Consider the following 23,917-nt stretch of genomic DNA (forward strand, 5'->3'; position numbering starts at 1 on the left):
ACCACAGACAATTTTATAATACATCTTTAAAAAATTTAATCGCTGGTTATTTCAGAACAATTGGTCAAGCAGAAGAGGAAATAACATAAATATTAACGAGAAAAATACTAACAACAGCAACAACAACGATTCATAGGTCCATTTCGTGTTACATAAGTGATCATGTCATGCAATCAACTAATTACAATCGAAAAATAAGCGCAATTACAAACTAATCGCGAACAATCGTTACGTTTTCAGTTTTTTCGATATACCCACTTCGATCCTTCTGTTGAACCAGCATTATTTTTTATTTCAGATGTAACTTGTCCCGAATTGTCATTTGACGACCCCCAGGCAAAGATAATTGATTGTGACGGGAGCATTGAAGCCAGCGGTATTTCGACGACGTGTAGGTATGTATTTGAAACAAAAGTTTCTTCTAAATCTCAATCGTTTTTTAATGTTTTACTTTTTTGTAATTAGAATAGCTCAAATATCAGTTACTTTCTACTTAAATGAAATGATGCGTCATGAAATTCAGAATCAATTTTCATATAATATTAAATGCATCACCTTATATAGCTATAAGATGTTTTAATTAAACAATTTTCATTCCAGAGCTCCCGCTGTCATATAAACTTTTTTGGAAAGAGTTGGTTCATATAAAACCATATTTTATACAGTCACGAAAGTATTTTTATTGAATTTTTATTGCCTTCTCGTTGAAGGGATATAAAAATTCGTAAACAAATTTATCTTAAAAACGTTGTGTAATATTGATACATTTCATACTCTTCAGTTCCTGTCAATCATTTTAGTATAAATTGAAAACCATATTTTATGCAGTCACCAATGTGTTTTTTATCGAAGATATATAAAATATATTTTGAAAATTTAGCTTTGAATGTAACGTAGGATATGAATTACAAGGAGACGGGGAGCGAACATGTCAGGATGACGGGAATGGTCTGGTACAGGTGGACAATGGTGCAAAGGTGGGATAATTTTTTATACGAGTGATGGTTATATGCGAAAGTTATGAAATGCGCGTTTGATAAACACGAATGTATGACAATATTATAATAAATCGACTAGTACTAAAAAAATTTAACAATTTGTCTTAAATATTTTCAATCCTGGTCTAATTCGATTTTTTTTGCGTTTTATTACATTAATACTGCATGGCCCATAACAGCGCACATGTTAGGCGATGTTTCGTATTATTATGGGAGAAACGTTTGTATGACTTCCCAATTTTGTACCTATGCTTTCAAATGGGCATAGGTTCTTATGAAAAATATATATTGACAAATGCTGTGTATCGAATTTATTGGTGAACAGGAATGTACATTATATTACATTACTATTATTGAAAAAAATAATATACATATTCTGAAATGAGAAAAACTTGTTGTTAGTGTGTTCGATACAAAAGAAGACATGTTCTCACTATTTTGATTCCCATAACTGGTTGTACCAATAAATGTTTTATTACTGTAGTTCTTTAATTAATTAGAATCTAATTCTGATCCAACTATCCGTGTCCGCTGAATCTCATGAATTCTTTTCAGTGGTGACCTGTACCGCATTGTCTTTTGGAGGCTCCAACGGCAAGATAACTGGTTGCACAATTGACATTGACCCCGAGTATTCGGCAGTATGCAAGTATGTGAACATACAGCCTAATGCTCTTCTAGATTTTCTTCAAATTGAAACGTAGAATCTCATAAATGTATCTTAAAAATGTTGTATAATATTTAATATTGATACATTTCTTAATCTTCAGTTCCTGTCAATCATTTTGGTATAAATTGAAAACCATATCATACGATCACGAAAGTGTTTTTTATCGAATATATATAAATCAATTTCGAAAATTTAGATTTGAATGTGACGTAAGGTACGAATTACAAGGCGATGAGGAGCGAACGTGTCAGGATGACGGGGAATGGTCTGGTACAGATGGGCAATGGTGCAAAGGTGGGATAATTTTTTATATGTGAAAGGATGGGTATATGCGAAAGTTCCGAAATGAGTTTGATAAACACGAATGTTTGTCTATATATGATAGTACATCCGCTAACATTAAAAATATGAACCCAGTACTTGTGTGAAACAGGTTTCTCAACATTGTCCTTGCCTAATTAAACCTAAGTACCGCAACCCGAAGATAACATCAGACACATAAACAAATCTTGATTAAATCAACCTAATTTAATTTTCGCGTCTTAAGTTATTTTGATTCGGAAATAGTCCGCGGTCACATACGTGAAAAACTATCGGGTTGTAATTATAATTGATTCTTATTTTTGCCCACTTAGTTATTTGTCAAAATTTGAGAATATTGCGTAAGTTTGTTTTTAAGATATCACCCTTAGAAAAATCCCAGATTTTGCGATACATTCCCAGCGAGTACAATTTATTTTAGTATTATAAAGAATTTCTTGAACATATTTTGCATCGATTAGCCAGGGAAAAAGCCGAGTTCGACCTGTCGGTCGCGATTTCGTTCTTGGATTGTCGTTAAATTAAGAGATCCCAGTTAACGACTAGCATTATGTTTGGCATCTCGAAAGTTGTATATTGGATTTATGTAAGGCGTGTCATGCTGTATATACGCAGTGGCATACCTACATTTCTGAAATGAGCAAACATGTTGTTAGTTTATTCGATAGAAAAGAAAAAAAGCTTTTAATATTTTGACTCCCATACCTGATTGCACGTATGAAATATTTATTAGATTTGTAGCGAATGTGGATTGTAAAAATGGACATTAATGCTTTTACACCCTTTGTATAAAAATAGTGTGTGAATTTAAAAAATAAGTCAGTTCCCTATATTCCCTGACTATGATTTATCGCGACAAGTTCTAGCAATGGTTCTTTGTTTTCGACCGTTCTATGTATCGACTAATTCGTGACGTGTTTCCGCCTCCGTCCGAGAGTTGAGAATTTAGTGTTTTTCATGTTTTGTGTTGCTTGGAGATTGATTTGAATTTCAACCGGTATCAAGATTTAAGTGTATATTACATAGACTCACAGAGTATACATCTGTTTCGATTGAATTCGATCGTTCAACTTGACATTACAATATATTGTGTGCTTATTGACTTCTAAGGAGTTAGTTGAGAGGTTTTACTCCGCTAACGTGTGTATAATAGCGCGGGAGTAAGGACACGCAGATAGGGACATCCATCCCCTATCTCTTTAATTAAGAAGGAAATTATCCTGATCAAACTATTTATGTTTGCTGAATTTAACGAATTGTTTATAGTGGTGACCTGTTCCGCACTGTCTTTTGGAGACTCCAATGGCAAGATAACTGGTTGTATAACTGACATTGACCTCGAGTTTTCGACAGTATGCAGGTATGTGAAAATATAGCTCAATGCTCGTTTTAGATTTCCTTTCAATTGTATAGTAGTAAACGTCACTAACGACTTCTCGTTCAACAGATATAAATATTCATTATCAAGTTAAAATCTTAAAAATGTTGTATAATATATAATAATGATAATCATTATTGGTATATTCATTGAAAATCTTACCAGGCATGTCTTAAATATTATTTAGATTTGAATGTTACATGGGGTACGAATTACAAGGCGAGGAGGAGCGAACTTGTCAAGAAAATGGATTCTGGTCAGGAACCGGTGGACAATCATGCAAAAGTATGACATATTTTATCCATTATTTAATATAAAAAGTTCTAAAAATCATTTGTTATACTCATTCGTCCGTCTGCATGAATGGCAACAGACAAATAAATTATTCAATATATACCATTTCGGGGTGAATCACAAAATTTAAACATTAGAAACTGTTCACAAGTTCTAAACCGACACTTAGGACAAAGACATTAATTTATTCATCTCAAAAAGAAGTAAATGAACTTATTTACCCGCATTCAATCTCATGCTTATTCAATTTCTTATCATAAGTTTGCAAACATTGAATTTGGTTTGTTTAATTACACCAGAACAATAGAATTTTTATAATTTAAAGAGGTTTAGTTTCTTGTATAAATAGTTATCACGATTTCTTGGGTATAGTTTTAATTTTTGTGTACATGAAAATTCATTATTTGCATAAAAATGTATTACATTTTTTATTTCAGTTATCTCATGTTCCGAACTTTCATTTGAAGGAACTATCGAATGCGCGCCAGAAAATAGCTTGGACTTCAGAACAGCTTGCTTGTAAGCTTCATATTTCTTTCTGAGTAAACCTTGTTAATCGTATTTCAACCGGGCAAAGAGCGCTTAAGTTTAAATTCCTACAATAGTTGAGACGATTAAAGTAAATATTTTATGACGTTCATTTTTATACTATATATCGCAATATTGCCAAAGGCTATTGAAGTGTTGTTATGCTTTAATTATAGTTCGAGAATATTTTACATTATTTATTGTTAGTGGAATTGAAAATTTTAGCCTACTTGAACTATTGACTTCGAATTTGTTTCAGCTTCACCTGCCCTGTAGGGGAATTTGTTGTATCAGGCAATCAGTTGAGAAATTGTCAAGCTGATGGACAATGGTCTGGAATTGCGCCAGTGTGTGGGAGTAAGTGGCTTATAAATGGTTTGGGGAGGACATCGTGTTTGAAAAAAAATTAGGACATATCAATTACATTTGGAACGAAGTTTCTGTTACTCCATTTTACTGACTTGTTTTATTGTTAGTTTTTGCATTCCATTGAGTTACAGTCGAGGTCATGTTCAAGGCAACTTCTATTTGCATACTTTATGTAAAATGACTTTTTTGGGTATGGTGCACTGTATAGGCAATGTCCAACAAAAAGCTAATGCTTCTTTCAAAACGAATATTTCATTACGTTTGAGTTGCGCCGATACAGAGGCTTGCTCGAGGCGAATATGTAGTAAACGCCTCTTAAAATTTATTCCGTATTAATATTATATTTCTCCTTACTATGTCCTTTTTATTCAGCCATAACGTGTCAGCCGCTAACCTTTCCTGATGGATCCGTTGTTTGCGATCCTCCCGACGCAATTGATTATAATACTAAATGCAGGTAAGATTTTGATATGTTTACACGTTTACACATATTTTCAACCACTATTGCTTTTCAAACATGTTTTTGAATCAGAAACCTCCACGCAATTCTCTTACTCCAACTATAAAAAGATATTATTATTTTTGTTACCTGAATTGTTTCGAAGTCTTCAATATTCAACGATAACCAAAATATTCCACAACCAATAATTCATATATCAAAAATTTTGTTTTCAATTTTATATCAAAGTGCAACCTTCTAGTAAAGTATAAGCTAAAATAAAATATTCGAATAAGTTTGAATATTTATCATTGCAGTCTATGCTCAAATAATTCTATTGTCATTATTAATTTTGTAGTTTTATTTGCCCAAGCGGTTATGAGCCTGACGTGTCAGGATTGACAATGACTTGTGAGTTGGACAAAAATTGGTCTGGGAGTATGCCATCGTCGTGTCTACGTAAGTATCCAATTAAACACAATAACGTTAATTAACCATATTGCATTCGTTTGCGTGTAAACTATATTTAAATATTTCTTTTAGCTGTGGACTGCGGACCGTATCCAAATATTGAAAATGGAGATTCCGTTTGTGATGGAACAACGTACCAAAAAACATGCTCGTAAGTTGAATGCTATCTTAGATTTTTTTCTGGCCCATGAGCTCAGTTAAAGCTATGAATAAAACAAAATCAATCGGAGCAAAGAACAGGATTTATTAGTTAATATAGAGGGAGTTAATTTATTGAGTCGAGGATTTTAAATCCAATAAAATTATAATTAATATTCCGACGGTAACAGACGACCATTGCAAATCCTATCTCTCATCTGTATTTGCGCCGGTTAAGTTAATGCATAATATGCTCTGAGGCAGAAACGTCAAAACTTTATTCTTCCTAAAGTAAGTTACAATGTTACCAGCCGTGGGCATTGTGACAATGCACTACTTCAAGATACACAGGGAATTACCTTTTCAAAAAATCACATGCTTTCAGGGTCACATGTAATATGGGTTACAATAAGGAGAATTCTCAATCACAGTGCATGGCCGATGGACAGTGGAGTGATCCTCCTCTCCAATGTTCAAGTAAGTGATTGGATATTTTTAAGTATGTACCCGTTAAAAAATCCTATCAAGAGGTGTATTTATATATTAACTGGCTAATTTTCGACATTTTTTTTTCAGGGATCCTTTGCCCCGATCTTGAGTTCAGCAATCAGCCTGGATCAATAAATTGCAATCCACCAGGTTTCGGTTACCCGAGTACTTGCAGGTATAACATCAAATTGATTATACATTGATTGTTTTGTGCAATAGATAAAACTTGATTAATTGACCATGCTGATTATGCATTTAAAAGAAAAGTTCATACTAAATCGAGACGTGATGAGTATGGTGATTAAGACCTTTCTAAAATGCTTCAAATATTATTTTTTATTAAAACGCAATATTTGTGTTGCCTTTAGTTTCACGTGTGTTGATGGCTACAGATTGAAGGGAAGAGAAACATTAACATGTCAAGAAGATGAAATGTGGAATGATATTCAACCAACATGTTTGGGTAATAATTAGGCTTACCGTAAATGCTCGTTCTACCGCCCGATCTTGATTAAGAGCCCGTTTGAATAGCCGCCCGTGTGATCAGAACATAAAAATAAATAAGGGCCGGTGCTTGAATACCCGCCCGATGTAAAAGCTGAGTTTTCAGTGGTAGAGAACAATAGGAAATAAGATGCGCTCTTGTCACAACTCTGTTGAATTTTTAATTTTTTTTGAAAATTGAAAAAGTCGACGATAACGCGTACGATTGCCTTTTGCTAAAATCGCCGAATGTTTTCATCGTTGTGACGTGTTATTTAGGCCGTAAACGCCTTTACGTTGACGTTTATTGTCTCCAAATCACAAATTTGTACCACGATAACGATGACAATTATTTTATTTTGTTACTCGCACGGAATTGACGGAATCGTGCATCCGGTGAGACTTATTATACGTTCATCGGCGGCGAGATTTTAAAGACAAATTAATGAATAAAGCCACGACCTAAATTGTTTGATTGAGGCCCTCGACAGTTAAAAAACTTTTCTAGGCATCGAAAATCGCAAAATTTCGTCTGCTTACGGCACACATTATGTTCGCTCCGCGTTTAGAACTTATCGTCACTAGAATCGAAACACGGTGAATTCTGAGTGGGATTTACCTTGTTACTTTTACTAAAATTGCCGTCGAAAATGTTCGTGTTTACATTAAGCAAGGTTAATAACGCGACTTTTGCCGGTTCGTGATGATGCATAAGATAATTAATTTATAAAGTACATTCGAACAAAATTTATTGTACTAAAATAAAATTTATCCGTGAGATTTTGAGGCAGAATTACGGATTTTTCGGAACGTTTTATCCTTAAAAATAATCGGAGTGGCAGCATTGCGATTGAAAAGAGTCAGTGTTACAAGTACATCTCAAATTTGTTGAATTTGCAAAAAAAAAAAAATACGGTCCAAAACAATATATAATCGGGCAATTTATCACACATTTTTATGTCCGCGTAAGTGGCTCTTGTTTTGTCGACCCAACAACCACAGTTTAAATTGATGACAATTAAATTCATAAAGCAAGACATTTCAAATATGCCCGTACCGGTCATGAATTACTTTGCACAACAGAAAATTCATTTTTCGTTGAAAAAGTCGGCTCTTTCAACAAGTGGTGTTACCGCGGCAACTGTTTGACGTGGATTTCGAGGCGGTGAAGGCGGGTGAATATGTATTTTTGATTTACTGATATAACAACCTACTTTATATGTATTTTCATTGTATGAAGTAAAATTGGACTATACGGATTTTATAACAGATATTAAGATTTTTCTATCGGCTATAACGAGTTCGCAAGATTGCAAAAATAAGTATCAAAATTAAATACATCAGGCAGCTTATCTCATATTTTTATGTCCACAGATCGCAGTGGTATTTTGGAGAAATAACGTTTACTATTTTGACGTAAGAAGTCGCAACCGCTAGTTACGTTGGACACAATTAAATTAATATATAAGGACATTTTAGAATTTCGTAGTTGTCAAGGATTAAATAATTTAAGCAACAGAAAAATCATTATACGCTGAAACGGCGGCTCCTTTAACGAACACGTAATCGCCGTGACTGTTACACACGGTAATCGGAATTTCCGATTTTGATACCCCTCCCTTCTGAAAGTCCTGGCTGCGCGCCTGATTACGTAACACCATGGTTCTCAAACTGGGCGTCGCAAAACTTTTCTTCTTTTGCGGATTTGTACCTGCGGTGCGTGGAAAAAGTCAAAATTTTCGTTATTCTCGTTTAAATCATACTTTTGAACTGAAAATAACAATATATTAATTATTGTAACGATCGAAAATAACAAGCGCCCGTGCTTGAATAAGGGCCGGTTTGAATAAGGGCCCTTTCAGTGAATTTGGTTGAAAAAAGTATGGGCCGGGCTACAAAACGAGCAAATACGGTATTTTAAATTTTTTATCGTAAATTTTTTGGATAACTTTGATTTGTGTTTTCGCAATTTGTAAAATCTAATCTAAGTTTTGGTACAACATAACTGATAAAAATTGTTTTTCAGACGTTTATTGTCAAAGATTGTCTTTGGGAGACGGGACTGTCAGTTGTCCAGATGGATTGGGATATGCCAGTAAATGCACGTGAGTCTTTCGTTAGTTCTTCGTTAGTTCTGCATTATATTGATTATTAAACACGAAATAAACCCATGATCGTTTTTTTTCTTCTTCTTTTCGTTACCTTATGAAAAATTGCTTTCAGTATTCACTACTGGACCAATTGCTTTGAAATTGTCAGTGACTAACGATTGTTGTGGTCGCTATTATTTTTGTTCATGCCTAAGTTGCCTATGCTATCTGATATACCATTCAAAATTTTGCTAAATGACACGGTTTTCAAGCCGCCAAGCGTGACGACTGTTTCCGATTTTACGCGTCACTCGAAGAATATTTGACACTGGTACGGTAGGCTACTGTGACCGATTGCATACCTGTATCATTTCGTGTCCATATATTTGAGCGGTCTCTTGTTTTTACATTCCATTGATTACAATAACTTTATTGGTAACAGTCTTTTATATATTTTGTTTACACTTTTGAAACCGCTCAAAAATGAATGAATATATCTTAGTATTTGGATAACCACCTAAAAAAATTTCAAATTTTTCTTAAATGTTTCTATTCCTTTTTTTTAGTTTTAAATGCAACTTCCCTATGACACTTTACGGTGAACAAGAAACAACATGCCTCGCTAATGAACAATGGTCAAGTCCAGTTCCAGAATGCAAACGTAAGTGCGACTCAACGGCATGCATAGGGGAGAGGCCATAAAGGCAGCCGCCCCGGGCAGCAGATAATGCTTGGTTTGACGATGTAATTATTAATGAAACAAAAATTTTACTCTTACTAGACCGTTAATTTATTTATTCTCATAAATATCGACATCTATATAATTTGTTCATCTCTCGAATTATTTTTGAAGTTAGGTAAAAAGAGCATCAATATTAAAAGTCGACCTGGGCAGCAGGAAAATTGGTCATGCCGCTGGTATCACATGTGTCTGCGTATTATTTTTTCATGTTGCAACCCAAAATACAGTTTCTTCTGATCCGACAAAATGGAAATTATACTTTGTCCGTTTATGCATTGATACCCCTTCAGATAAAGGGGCACGAATTTATATCCAGGACGTGCTAAACTTTTTGCTCCTCAAGGCGAATTTCTGATAATGATGCCCCTCATGCCTAACTGCAAAAACGCCAACAAAGAAAGCGTCACTGACTGCGCCAAATCACGAAATGGTCAGCCTAACACATTGGTGAGATACACTGCAACACATTTCACGGTGAAGATTTTTGCACCTCCATGGTTAACGATAGCATTAGCCTGTTTTTTGCACTGCGTTTATCACGATAAACCCGAACTTTACATAAAATTCGTCATATCTCGATTTCTTTTTAGGAGGTATCTTGAAATTAATATTACTGAGATGAAAACGTAAAAATATAAGCCTACCATTACTTCATGTTGAAGGCTAAATTTGACAGCTAAAAACCTAGTTTCACTCTGGCTACACTCCAGTTATCTAAAGCTATCTACCTAAAATATCGTTCAAGATAAAAGCGTAAAACAGCATTTAGAAGCGGACTGGTTAAACTGCCTACTGTAACTCCCTCCTACACCAACAAACGTGCAAAAGACAACGTCAGCTACTCCCCTGCAGTTAGTTACCTTGTAACGGCAGCAATTGTAATTGCTGGAATTGTAACATAATAATTAGCTTTTTGCACATGCTGATGTTTTTACTATTTCAGTTTATTTTAACAAAATTTTCGTTTTTTAGTCTTTGATCCTAAATGTGAAGATGCGATTGCACCAACAACTTGTGTCGATAATTGTGAAACAAACGTCGACTGTGAAGAATCGGAAGTTTGTTGTCAGAGTTCATGTGGACTGACATGCAATAAAGTTAAAGTCGACAAGAAAAAGCCATTTCTTAGTAAGTGAAGTTTTTCTCAAAATAAGATAAGTAATCTTTGCTGTCATACGACTCATATGGAATACCCTAACTTTTGTGTCTGAATATTAGTAATTTATTCACATAGTTAATAATTTAAATCTGGGGTCGGCAAACTTTTGTCGCTCGCGGGCCAAAATTAAGGGTTGCAAGTCATTGGCGGGCAGCACGTATTTTTAGGAAGTTGAAAACCGAACGGATGATTATAATAAAAATCAAGCAGTAATACATCTTTCGAATAGAATATGAATTTAATTCCTCATTGCCTCTCAAAAAAATTCATTTGAATATTTTTGACAACATTGAACCCTTTGCACTGAGCATTAACTTGTCTGCGTTTTGTTACCATTTGTCTAATCATAATTAAATTATAGACTTATTAAACGAGTACTTGTGAATTATATACTTGTTAGGTTATAATATAATTTAGTCTACACGTGTCTCACAATAAATTCTGTTAAGTAAAGAATAGAATCGTCAAAACAGCTGTTTTGTTACTATAATTTAGTGAAGCGTCGCGGGCCGGATCCCTTTCTAAATGACTTCAAATCATTTTAAATATGAATAGGCAAGAGCAGTTAAATGTTTTGAATAATATAAATATATACCCGACGAATGGGCATTTATCTCTACAACAAGTCATCAAGCCGAATAACATAACTCTTGAAAACGGAAAACCAAACGAATCATAAGCAATCGCTTTTAATGCGGGTATTCTGAATGTGACGTCATCACAAAAGGTTGATGGATTTTGTGATCATGTGTTTATTTTTCAAAGTGAACTTAAACGTGAACTAATATCTTAAACTAATCGTTTCCTTTATATTTAATTTTCAGACCTCGATAAAAAAACCGCGCTTCTTCTGATACTCGCCAATTCAAAAAGAAGGCCACGCCCTCCACCTCCACCTGCATGTCCAGTCTGTAATATCAACGCATGCGTCAGAGCCGTTTGCCCAACGTATCTCAATGCAATCTGCAAAACAAGTTGTAATGGATGTAGAGAACATTTCTTCAATCCATACAATCTCAGATACGACATTGTAAGACAATGTAAGTGAATTTTATTTCCTTCTAATTCAGTCACTCAAGTGTTTCTATCGCGCTGACTTTTCTGCCAAGATGGTACACAACCTGAACCCTAACCTGGTACACATACTTTTTCAAGGTTGTGCGTTATCTTGGTGCACATTATCGGGTGCACCAATATTCTCACCACAAAACTATTATATTGCTAATTTACATTGTGTTGTAAATTACATGTACATTTTTAATTTTTTTTTTCAAATTCCTGTCCATTTACACTGCAATTCTAACTATGCAGGTAAATGTCCACCTAATATTCCGCCAAATCCGCATTGCGGTGGATATATGTGCAACGGTGTTAGATGTGCAAACTCTCTACAAGCTCAGTGTCGTGTTTATGGATGTGGACCAATGTGCTATTTGCAATTCTTCGATAGGTTTGGACGTAGAGTACCGTGTAAACAAAAAGGTAATTGATTTTCTGTTAATACCTTACTGCAGTGGTTCCCAACCACCGTGCCGCGAAATGATTTTGGTGCGCCGCGTAGAGCAGTGGTCCCCAAACTTTTTTATATCGCGGCACACTATTTATCACTTTACATATTCGCAGCAAACCTATCACAAAACATGAACACTTTCTACTCATAAAGAATATTGCTATAAAGTATAAAATAATGATAAACAAAGTATAATTTTATTCACGTAAAGAATTTCCCCTGTACACAACTCTCGTTCCCCAATAATTTCGTCTATATTAAAACACAAGTTGTTTCCGCTTTAGAAAATTATCATTTCCGAACAAGGAGACGCAACGATCACGCGCTTGGGTTTTGCTCACCATTCCCCCTTGCACGTTACGCGCTTATTATTATCACACTTGAATTCTCACTTTTGAACAACCTAATTATTTTTTGTTGCATTTTAATACGTTTCTCCAGTGACAGCACATTTGAACCCACGTACATTTGAACCCATACATTTCCAACCGCATATCCGAGGGTCCAATCTATATGCGGGTGATAAAATCCATGGGTTAGCGTTAGTATGGGTTCAAATATCGGTAGTTGCAAATTTCCATAGGTGCAATAGTATGCAGGTGCAATTGTCGTGGGTTCAAATGTACGTGGGTTCAAATGTAATGGAACTGTTTCTCCCATTGTCAAAATCAATAATTAGTGTTATTGTCGGCACTTGCGAGAGAAAGGGGGAGATTAATTCATTACAACAATTAATAATTATCGCTAAAATCACTAAATATGTTTTAAGTTGTTCGGCAATAATCGGCAATTCTATCACGCTTTCGTGAAGTAGTGAAGTTTACCACGAAGGTTTAATTAAGTTTCATTGCATTAGTGTTTGGACTACCACGCGTTTTGCCAGATTACTGGCGTGATCACAGTTTGCAAGGATGGGCAAAATAAAATATTTTTATCGAATCGAATAATTCGATTATTTTTTAACGAATTGTCCAATATCGGGTATTTTTAGTATATACAGGCCTCCATAACGCTAGACTAGACATTCTAAGGTTGGTAAGCCATTTCCGCCCGTTCAAATTCGGGATTTTATTCCGATTTTTAACTTTTGCACCGGCTTTAATCTTTCTCCCCGCCGTTTGTAAATTACCTGTCCCAATTTTAAGCTAAAGATAATACCATTTCTGACGCCGGAATACGGATATTTATAAAGACCTTAGTTAGCTTTCTCATGATTCAACTTTTCTATTGTTTCTGTTTTATTTTTTATACCCGGTAAAGTCATTGCGTGAATCATGAATGTTATTTTGAGTTTAAATGCAGATTCAATAAATCGACAGTATTGGCAATTCTACTAATCAAATATAACTTCCGCACAATAATTTGTTACGTAGTCTGATGTTCCCAATTTTACAAAACGATGCGCCATGCAAAACTTAGAATTGAAACAATAACCGAATTCGCCAATCTTCATTAGTAAACTGCACTACTTCACAATAGCGTGGTACAATTGACGATTATTCCATATCTCGAACCCAAAACGGATTGAATAGTTTCTGTGGTCGGAAAAGTCGAATAAGCATTTTGGCAGATAGTATATGCTATGATCATTGCCATCAATATGCTCGGTCCATGACGTGAAAATATACATCTAGCGGTTTTTAACAACTTCAAACCAATTTAGTGTTTTTAGCGATAATACTTAATTGTTGTAATGAAATACAGTTTGTTTGCATTTTTCATTTCTCTCGCGTGCCGACAATAACACTATTGAATGACTTTGGCAATGGGAGAAACATACCAAATTGTAACAAAAAAAAATTAGGTTGTTAGAACGCATGTGGTAACAACAATAGGGGCGTAACGTGGATCGGGGAAGGGCAAGCAAAACCGAAGCGCGTGATCGGCGGTGCGTCAGAAGACAACGTATCACCCGTGCGGCCGTGCATTTTTTACAATAATATATATAAATATAGACTAAATTATTTGGGCCGCACCCCCTCCCCTTTGCCTGCGTTTAAGGGTTTCTGAGAGTTAGAGGTAAGTCTCCCTCAAATTCTTTCACAAATTGCAGCTGTAGTGTGAAAGCATCAGGCATAAGAGTCCTACTGACATTCACCATTATTATTCTATACATGCTACTTAATACAGGGTATGTTGTATTTTCATGAATAGAATTCCCCTTATCTGATCTTATTTGTTTATTATTATTTTATAGCGAACTGGCTTAATGAGTAGAAATGTTTATGATGTTTTGTGATAGGTTTGCCATGATTATTTAAAGTGCTCAATATGGTAGCGCAATATAAAAAAGGTAGGATATCACTGCCATTTGGTTCTGTAAGTGCACCATACGCAGCCCTAGGGCTCCGTGAATGAAACCTATTCGTTTACTTAAAATACTGATTTTGAAACTGTCTAAAAAAGCAATAACGGCAATGATAAAACTTGACGAACAGCCACTACATCAGAGCCATTAAATAAAGTAATTTTGATTTAAACGTGAGCATTAATCAGTAAGTAACAATATGTTTTTTTATTACTTTTATAAATCAATTGCTCTGTACCCTGTTGCTCTGTAAATAATAGTCAACCTTCTCGTAAGCCCCACAAGACCAAAAATTTGAGGACACCTGCCCTACTGCATGAAATTTATGTTTTACACCCAAACTTTACCTTTTTCGACGATTTATGCCTTATGGTGCTACATGTAAATAGTTGTCTTATGAATAAATAGGATTGTTTGGGCAAAATAAAAAAAATATACTAAAATTGTTTTGAATATGACTGCAAGAATGCGTTCCAAAGTCCTCTAAATTGCACATATAAATTAAATGATCAACTTTAGAAAGCGTATCGTGTTTAATCGCATTTTACATGGAGTCTTTTTTTTCAGCAACTTGTCAGCCTGGAATAAACTCAATTGGTCTTTGCCCCAGAGGATGCCTCGGTGCTTCTTGTCCAAAGTATCCTGAAGCTCATTGTAGAGTTCTGTGTCCCGGATGTCCAGTTCAATTCTACGATCAGATAACCAATCAGGCAATTGTCGATTGCATTGGGATTTAAAAAGATTCAAAGCGTTTCCGGCAACGTGCATCTAAAATGCATCAGACTTATATCAACCTAATAATTAACTAATAATTAACTAACACCGCAATATGTTGCATTCTGAGTCTTTTACTGACCTATTTACAATAGATTGTCACATTCAATATGCTTGATACATAACACCGCATTTAGTTGAAGATTAGTTGAAGATCTATTTTGCTTTATTGAGAAATATTTTCAGTTGATAAAGGGTAATAAGTGAATAAGCTTTCACTAACTAAATGGAATTAGCAGTTATTAATTTTTTTCTTTACCGACTGTTATAAAAAATTTGGTACAAAAATTGTATTTGAAGGTTCACGAGTAAAGAAGAATTTAATTACTGAATTTTCCGAAGTTCAATGAAATGAAATTTGTCAATAATGTAAGATCTGACTTGCAGCTCACATTTTAAGGTTTGAATGTAATAAAAACTCTCGTGGAAGTCTTTGTCATATCTTTTTCAATACTCACACCCGTTGCCAAGGTTGTTCGCTGGACATTCCTACAAATTTTTACATCAAATGACATGAAGGAGATAACCAACCACATTCTAAAGACACTTGATGACAATAAAACTTTTGTGCTGTCGTATTCAATAATTTTTGCAATTTTGTGAAGATTGGCTTTGGTGGTACTAAACCAGACTTAGCAAAAGCTAACAACAATCCTATTTTTAAATAATTTTTTTTATTAACTGCTAAAATATTGTCTAGTGTTAGATTATTGTGTGGGATCTGGTTGTTACGTAAGTTTTTCGCCTATGAAAGTAAAGTCATGTACCAAACAGAAGGCAACAATTTGTTTTCAATAAACACGTAACTAAATTCGAGCCAACTAAAATACAAAGTTTCATATATATTGCTAAATAAAACTGTGTGAGACAAAATTCTAGTCCAAGTAATCGGCACAGTTTGAACCAAAATTCTAGTTAAAGCAATACACAGAAATCATCCACTTCAATATCCTGATGGCCAAACTTGGATGGAGAGGTGACTTTACATTTGAATTCACGTACATTTGAACCTATACATTTGCACCGGTATATCCGCGGGTTCAATCTATATGTTGGTGCTAAAATTCATGGGTTAGGGTTAGTATGGGTTCAAATATCCGCAAAACAAAATTTCCGTAGGTGCAATAGTATGCAGGTGCAATTGTCGTGGGTCGCAAATCGATTGCAAGTTTGGTTTGGTTCAAATGTACGTGGGTTCAAATGTGATGGAACCTGCTGAAGATGCCATGCTATTATGGAACAGCACTAATTAATTTAAAAGCAGTGAAGTCCACAGTAGATTTAGAGTTTAGACCATAATTCGAATTTGACAAAGATTTCGAAACAGACTTTAGCGAACCAAAATGCACGATGTGTCCCAGTCTACAAGAAATATTTAAAGCGCTCAAGTAGTCTACATAATTATATATAATAAAAATTCTTACCTGTTGATACCAGAAATACTTGATCTGCTTTCTGAAACTGTTGTCTCTTCTTCACAAAAGAAAAAACGGATTCGTTTTCAGGTACAATTAGAACTATAGACTAACCTAGTCGCATACAATAGTGTCAGAGTGTGGTATGGCCGAAGAGCAAAATAACCAGATGTCGAGCTAATAGTATCTGAATATTACTGTTATCTTGTTAGACCAAGTTAGTTATCGCCTGTCACGTAAATATCGCACCGAAAAGAAAGCTAACGTGATTTCATAATGCTACCTCAGAGCTTGCAGATATTTACAAATTAGAGCTCTGCAACCTGGTGCACGAATATCAGAATAAGTGTGTCAATTTAATTCTAATGGATTAATTGTCCCTGGTGTTCTTTATCGTGAATTCCATCAGTTCTCGATGTCCAACACTTCAATATTGCAACCAACCGACCTGGGCCACTCCTAAAAATTCTCGTAACTATCTTTCAAGCCAGCGGTTCCCAAACTTTTTAACCGTGTCGCTCCAAATTATCAGAAAAAAATTCACGGCGCACCTATACTAAAATATGTTGCTTCTGAATGAGACTCCAACTGACTGGATGAAAACAATTTTTGTTTGTTAATATGTACATTATGCCTTTTAAAGTTTATAGGCCTGAAGAATAAAGGCAAAATGTCAACTCTGCCTAATTTTCTTAACCACTAAATAACCACTCATGTTTGCTAAACTCGGTTCAGCAGATAAATAAACTACAGCTCACGAAATTGCAGAGAGTAGTGTCTATCTCTATTGTTACGCAACACTAGAGGCAGACACTACGTAAAAGAGAGTAAACGACATAAAAAGGTGAAATGAATTTATTGATTCATATACATAGCATTGAAAATAAAAACAATAAAACATTTATAATAAATACAATATGTCAAATATTCAATAATATTTCAGGTATGTTTAACACAATTCTCATAATTTTTGCGGTACACTTAGCAATTGGCCACGAGGCACTATTTGGGACTACCGCTATTTCAAGCAATGCTGTTGGAGCGGGAACACCCCGACAATCTTATGTTTGAATGGTGGCTCTCTAATATAATCTTAAATATTTATCTATCTCCAATTAAATCTTAATTTTCTATAATATACATATACAGTATAAAAACTATACTCGCGACATAAAAACATTAGCCCCGAAACCAGATTTCCCGATCCTTTTAATCGATATTAGATCTTTGGGCGTCGCTGCTCGATAATCTGCAGCTTCCGTTCCTCGTGGCTTCACTTCCCCAGTTAAAATGTGTTATTAGGTTTTTATATATTTTGTGTAAAACTGATTACTACTAGTTCTCATTGTTCGGTAGTCGAGTTGACTTCCTCTCGAGCATCGGTACCGTAACTTCGCAGAACGATTTCTCGACTGGTTCTCATTGTTCGGTAGCCCGGTTGTATTTCGCTCGAGCATCGACATCGTAACTCCGCGAAGTGATTGCTCGACTGGTGAGTTGTCTGCCTCTCAATGTTCGGTAGTCGAGTTGACTTCCTCTCTAGCATCGGTACCGTAACTTCGCAGTGATTGTTCGGTAGCCGATTCATGCGAACGTCGGCTCACATTCGTGAATATATATGTGTCAAGGTCATTTATAAAAGTTTCAATACGTTTAAAATACGCATTCAATATCAACAAAATTCAAAAACGCCATCAAAAGCACACAGTTCTATAACATCAGCAGTCTAACATCGCTAACGTTATATGTCACTTATACACATAAAAATGCCAAATAGGGAATAATAATGTGTTTTTCTTGCCACCGCAGCCCTGAAAAGATTTAAATTACACTCCTATAGTCTGGAAACCCCACCGACAATACAAATGCGACAAGACATACGATTCATCAGTCCTCTCGGTAATCGAGTTGTCTCTTATGAGAGATTTCCGTCAGCCTTAATAATATGGCGAACCACAGCCTCTTGTCCCGTTACCACTTACCTGACTATGTCGGGTATGAGATTAGTTAGCTAGTTATTTGTCTTTGGTAGTGTGGGCTTGATGACGGAGGAAGCCCTAACCGACAAGCGGTTGCGTTAACCACCCTACGCCGACGAGGAGTCCAGCAATCCTCCCGCACATAACTATCTCCGCATGAGATTCGAACCTACGAACCCACGCAGAGTAATCAGAGCTGTGGTGGCAAGCGTATTCCCAACCTATTCAATTTTGCCATTCCGTGTCACGATGAAAAAGAGCGCTTCTTCATTTATTCTATCTCGTATTTTTTTTATTATTTGATTGGAGAAGGAGTGAACTTAATGATCTTATCCGTTTTGGGTCATTTAGCTTGAATACATCAAGCGTAGGTGAATTAACTAATATCACCCAAGTCATCCGTTAAAAAAACTGTTTACAACAGATTAATATCGATTGGTGGATCGTGACCTTCAACTGAGATGAAAAACGGAAATTGATGATGACCAAACTTGGTATAAATGACTATCATATATAAACAATGTGGTAAGGAGTGCATACTGATTGCACTTTGTATTGTATATATTGTAAAGTTGTAAGTCGATGTGTAAAAGCGATTTCTTGCTCTCGACTATCGTGTTTCCCAAAAATAAAACCTAGCCTAAATTTTAAAAGTGATTTTAAAATAAGCTCTCCCCTTCAAATAAGACCTAGTTAGTCGATAGCGCGAATTTTTTTTGACTTGTCGATAGCAAGAAATCTCTCCTGCGCGTTTTAATTGATTAATCTAAAATGCGTGAAAGAGGTTTTATAGGAAAACGGATTTAAAATTTTGTATATTTAAAATTTTCTACTTTGTAATCCTTGTTTTTGATAAATGGAAATGAAAGATATCCTTCAAAGGTAAGCGTAGTATGGAACAGAAAATTATAGCTCGTTGTCAAACGATTTATTGGTATAAACTGGGCACAGTACAGCCTTCGGTGACGAACTGTTATTTTCATTATTAAAATTGGTCATCGAAACGATCCGACAGAGTTTTCTCGTCTACCTTTTTATTAATTAATTTGTCATTTTGTTCTCAGATTATTCAACAGTCAAGCAACCCGCCGTTCTCTGCGAAACAGGGTGCTGGCACTAGAGATGTACCTATGCATCGATATCTGTCATTTTTTTCGGTATCGGTCAAATGTAGACCAATATATTTAGCTTTTTACTCTTATCCAGAATTTTTTAAAATAAGTAAATTGCGGATGTTGAAATTAATTTTTGGTTATTATGCTATAGACCTCCCACCCCCACCCCCTCCAAGATACACGTATGACCAATGCATATGCGACAGGGTGCTTATGGAGCGTTATACCGTTATGACTCGGACATGACGTATTAATTATACTGATCTGAGGAAGATTGCACTCTGATCCATCAGAACGAAAAAAAAATATTTATACGTCTCACAAAAACCACGGAGCCAATCCCAATGTTAATTAACGAGAATAAATTGAAGATTAAACTTTACAATTGCGTTCGCCATGTGTGTTTGATATAAATTCATTACTTATCTGACGCTGATCTGACGTTACGAAAATAACGAAGAAATGAAAATGAATGTAAACATAGCACGATGGAAGATTCAAATAATGCATTTTCCCCGTGACGTTCAGATGTTACGTTACGACGCTGATCGAGCGTCGGGTCTTCACGCAACGACGAGATTACGTCACGCGCATCGGAAGCCTCTTTTTCGCAGTTACGCAGTGAAGAAAATGAGTGTCCGAAGTTAGGGCAGTGAAGGACAATGGCCAGGTGTCCAGAAAAATATATTATTTCAATAGTAAACATGTTCCGACGGACCCGAAATTTGCAGGGAATGTAAAGTACCGCATGAGTATTTTACCGAGTTATTGATGAAAGTGAGGTCATTTTGTCTGAAGTTAGGCGCTTTTACGGTATCTATTTTTCAAGCTGAAATATTGTGCACTGTGAATAATGCTCCCGTTTTTTGTTGGTATCGGATCGGTATCGATGACAAATGTGGTATCGGTACATCTCTAGCCCGACACATCACGATCCATTCAAGAAATTACGATAGGCCTACAGTTGCCAGTACTGTCAGCATGACAATCAAATTAGAATAAAACAATTAAATTTTTTCAATCAAACACTTTGCGTGAGGTGAAAACATTGAAGTTTTGAATTTTATGTTCAGTTAGGGTACTTGTCCCAGGCTGCCTACTAGGATGAGGCATGGTAAAATTTTGTTAATGCAAACAACAGTCCATCAACGAAAATTGTGTGTAAACTGTGTCCAGTGTATACCGATAATTCCTTGGACATTAGGACTCAATGTTTTGTTTCAAAACGACAACCGGTCATTACGCCGCGCCGGCATCCTATCAGTACCGGTATTTCAAATGTATATCAAACAGCATCACAATAGATGTGGAAGAGTTTCAAATTGAACTTGCCATTGTGTAGCTAAATTTTCATTTGTTGAAAAAACCAACTGACTTACCAGAAATGAAAATAAAACAACTTTCGTACCTGCTTTAACGGAGGCAACAACGATTTCTCGAGTCGCACGATGAAGCGATCAAGCAAGAGCGTTGCATTGCAGCTCACGTACATACCAGGGTTGCCAGATCTCAGTGCTAAAAAAGCCAGATCAAGACACAAAATAGCCAGAGAAAAAGCCAGCAATTTTACTAAGCACAAATGTCCCGTTATTCAAAACCCTTGGGCACAAAAGTGGATTTGCACAGTTAGTAATATGCTGATTTGGAGTCATAAAGTTAGTGAGCCGCACCAAATGTCTTTTCCCATTGAAAGTTGTATTTTCGGTTGCTATCATGACGATTTCCACTTCAGCATGATGAAGGGTTCAAAAGTAAAACGGATTAGTGAATGGTAGAACTAGAATGTACATCCGGCTCAATACAGACATCTACATGAAAAAAGTTTAAAAACGTCAAAAAATAAATGAAAATAAATATTACGCGAACAGCAATATTTTACAACTCAATATATACAATACACGGTGCCGCTTTAGTATGTGATATACTTACACGTTTCTACTTAAACTTGCGATATATATAACTCAGAAAATTCTCGCCATACAATACTACTGAAAATTGTTTCATGCTTGTTGTGAGATTGTTTCGGAGTGTTAGCGATTATAAACTGGTTTACATGTTAAAAACCATAATTTTTACTAAAATTATCCAACCACGTGCCGGTTACAGGTAGTCTACTGATAGCTAATTTTAGCCTAGTTAATCACATCGTTCGCAAGACTACATTTTGATTAGGATAGGATTTACATGTTTATCCAGGGGCTTAATCTTAAGAACTACGTCCTCTCGTCCGGAAACCACCTAACCAGTCAATGTCCGGTATGGGCTTAGTTAGCCTGTTATTTGTTTCAGATGCATGATGGAATAGGACGTAACAGACCAGCAGTTTCGTGAGTCCAGCAATCCTCTCGCATAGAACTATTCCCGCATGGTATTCGAACTCACGCAGGGTAATCAGAGGTGTGGTGGCGAGCGTATTCCTAATGCTTAGCAAGATGCGCCACACCGCCGAAACCAAACTAAAGTTCCTCGGAGGGCACATTGAGAACTAAGGCATACAACTATCTTTTGGAAAAAGAACTAAACACTAACAAATAACACGAAAAACTATGAAAACGAGGCCTGCTTGAACATTTGTCTGAACGGTTGCAAAAACTGGAATTGTTATGTCATTGTTGACTTATTTCTGATTGGTTATCGTTAAGGTAAAAACAAGGAAATCGAGGCTCGGGAAAATCTGAATGTTAGGCAACTAAGCAATAGGCTATTGTTGCACACTATATATTGTATTTACACGATTTTAATAATATACACTAGAATAGACATCAAAAAAAGACAAACGGAAATTCTAACGCCAAACGTGTTTTAAAAAAGTCAAAATTGTGAAATTTGGCGTTAAAAAAGCCAATATAGCAATCCTGTTGCAGACCTCCTCGATAAGTCTGGTCGAAAGGTGTAATTTAAAATTTCGCGCGAACCGCTGAAGCGTTAAATATTATCTTTTGTAGTCTGCTGGACCGGTTCCAGTGGACATGTAATAATGCCTTTTAGCTTTGCTGGATTGGTTTGATGGATATGTCACCAGGCCTATTGAACGCCTAAGACTTTCCAATCGAATTGTACAATCAATCATAATGCATACCAAATGCGAATAATTTTGTGAAACTAGCTGGCGATGGGACTTGATTCAGAAGGAATAAAATTACCAACCCAAACATTAGGCGTCTTCGCCTTTCAGCTACATACAAAGGGACGACTGTACAAAGAATGTAGACATTAGAGAAGGGGTGGGCAAGGTTTTTGGACCAGGGCTAAATTTTTTGTCCACCCAGACTGGCGGGTCAAGTAAGTGCAATGCAAATAGTGACATGTTATGAACAATATTCACGGTGTGACCAAAGCAAAGGGAAAAACCAATGAGCCTCGTTCCAAAACTAAATTTAATCGCTATCTCAACGAATTCCTTGAGCTATTTTTTTTAGCTAAAACAACAAAATTTGGTTTTAGTTTTGTTGTGGCATCATCGGGTGGGCCAAATTGAATCTAGTAAAGTTGAATTATCATTGATCAGTGTTCAAAATGTTGTTTAGAACTAATTTCAAATATTTGTTTCTAAAAATTGCTGATTATACTAGTCAAAAAAAGCTAAAAAAAATAATGTTGTCTGCCCCTTGTGATCTAAGTATCCTATTGTGTACCGTTAGTGCCACATCTTGATAATGAATTAGTAAAAATCATTTTAAATTTAATTCGAAGTACGAAAATTCAACTCAACGCTTTATTATTAGTTTTTTTTAGAGGTTACATTATCAAAAAGATAATATCTGCTAAGGTGGAATTGAAAAAAAAAAAAAACTTATTGCTTGAATAGAGAATTATTAAGATTGTAAACTCAAATCAACCTTGAATGAAACATGATCTTAGTTGCCGCTTGAAAGAGTTTTCAAAGCTGCATACCGCTAATTAAATGAGTTAAAAATAGGTACGAGATGGTACCTAAACTATCAAATTATTGAATAAAAAATGTTTGACAGTACTGGTGACAGCTCCGGGCGTCTACAAAATGTAGATATTATCTTAACCTTCCGCCGATTGCTAATAACAAGGTTGATAATTAGCAATGCTGATAAAAATTACATAGAAATTTAGGTCTGATTAGAACTCTTGAGTTAGGGTACCATGATCGTCAAGAATTTGACATTTTGATTATTTTCTCAGATTTTCAATTTATTTTAAATATTTTTCTATTTTTGTCCGTTGCAAACAACAAATATTTTATATCTAAATTTTTCAGCGATACAACAATTAAA

General features: G+C 35.5%; 1 protein-coding gene across 1 annotated transcript; it reads left to right on the forward strand.

The window, feature by feature from the left end:
• The first annotated feature begins 1,557 nt into the window (after window positions 1–1,557).
• LOC144431334 (P-selectin-like) lies at window positions 1,558–15,972 on the forward strand. Its single transcript, XM_078119346.1, has 18 exons — window positions 1,558–1,647; window positions 1,865–1,962; window positions 3,256–3,349; window positions 3,555–3,652; window positions 4,099–4,180; window positions 4,449–4,546; window positions 4,931–5,015; window positions 5,356–5,456; window positions 5,541–5,619; window positions 5,992–6,083; window positions 6,183–6,270; window positions 6,464–6,558; window positions 8,605–8,683; window positions 9,235–9,329; window positions 10,383–10,538; window positions 11,394–11,609; window positions 11,881–12,051; window positions 14,955–15,972. The coding sequence occupies exons 4-18, from the start codon at window positions 3,568–3,570 to the stop codon at window positions 15,122–15,124; spliced, it is 1,692 nt and encodes a 563-aa protein (XP_077975472.1). The 5' UTR covers window positions 1,558–1,647; window positions 1,865–1,962; window positions 3,256–3,349; window positions 3,555–3,567; the 3' UTR covers window positions 15,125–15,972.
• The last annotated feature ends 7,945 nt before the right edge of the window (window positions 15,973–23,917 follow it).

This window comes from Styela clava, chromosome 13, assembly GCF_964204865.1.
Source record: "Styela clava chromosome 13, kaStyClav1.hap1.2, whole genome shotgun sequence".
In the NCBI taxonomy this organism is placed as follows: Eukaryota; Metazoa; Chordata; class Ascidiacea; order Stolidobranchia; family Styelidae; genus Styela; species Styela clava.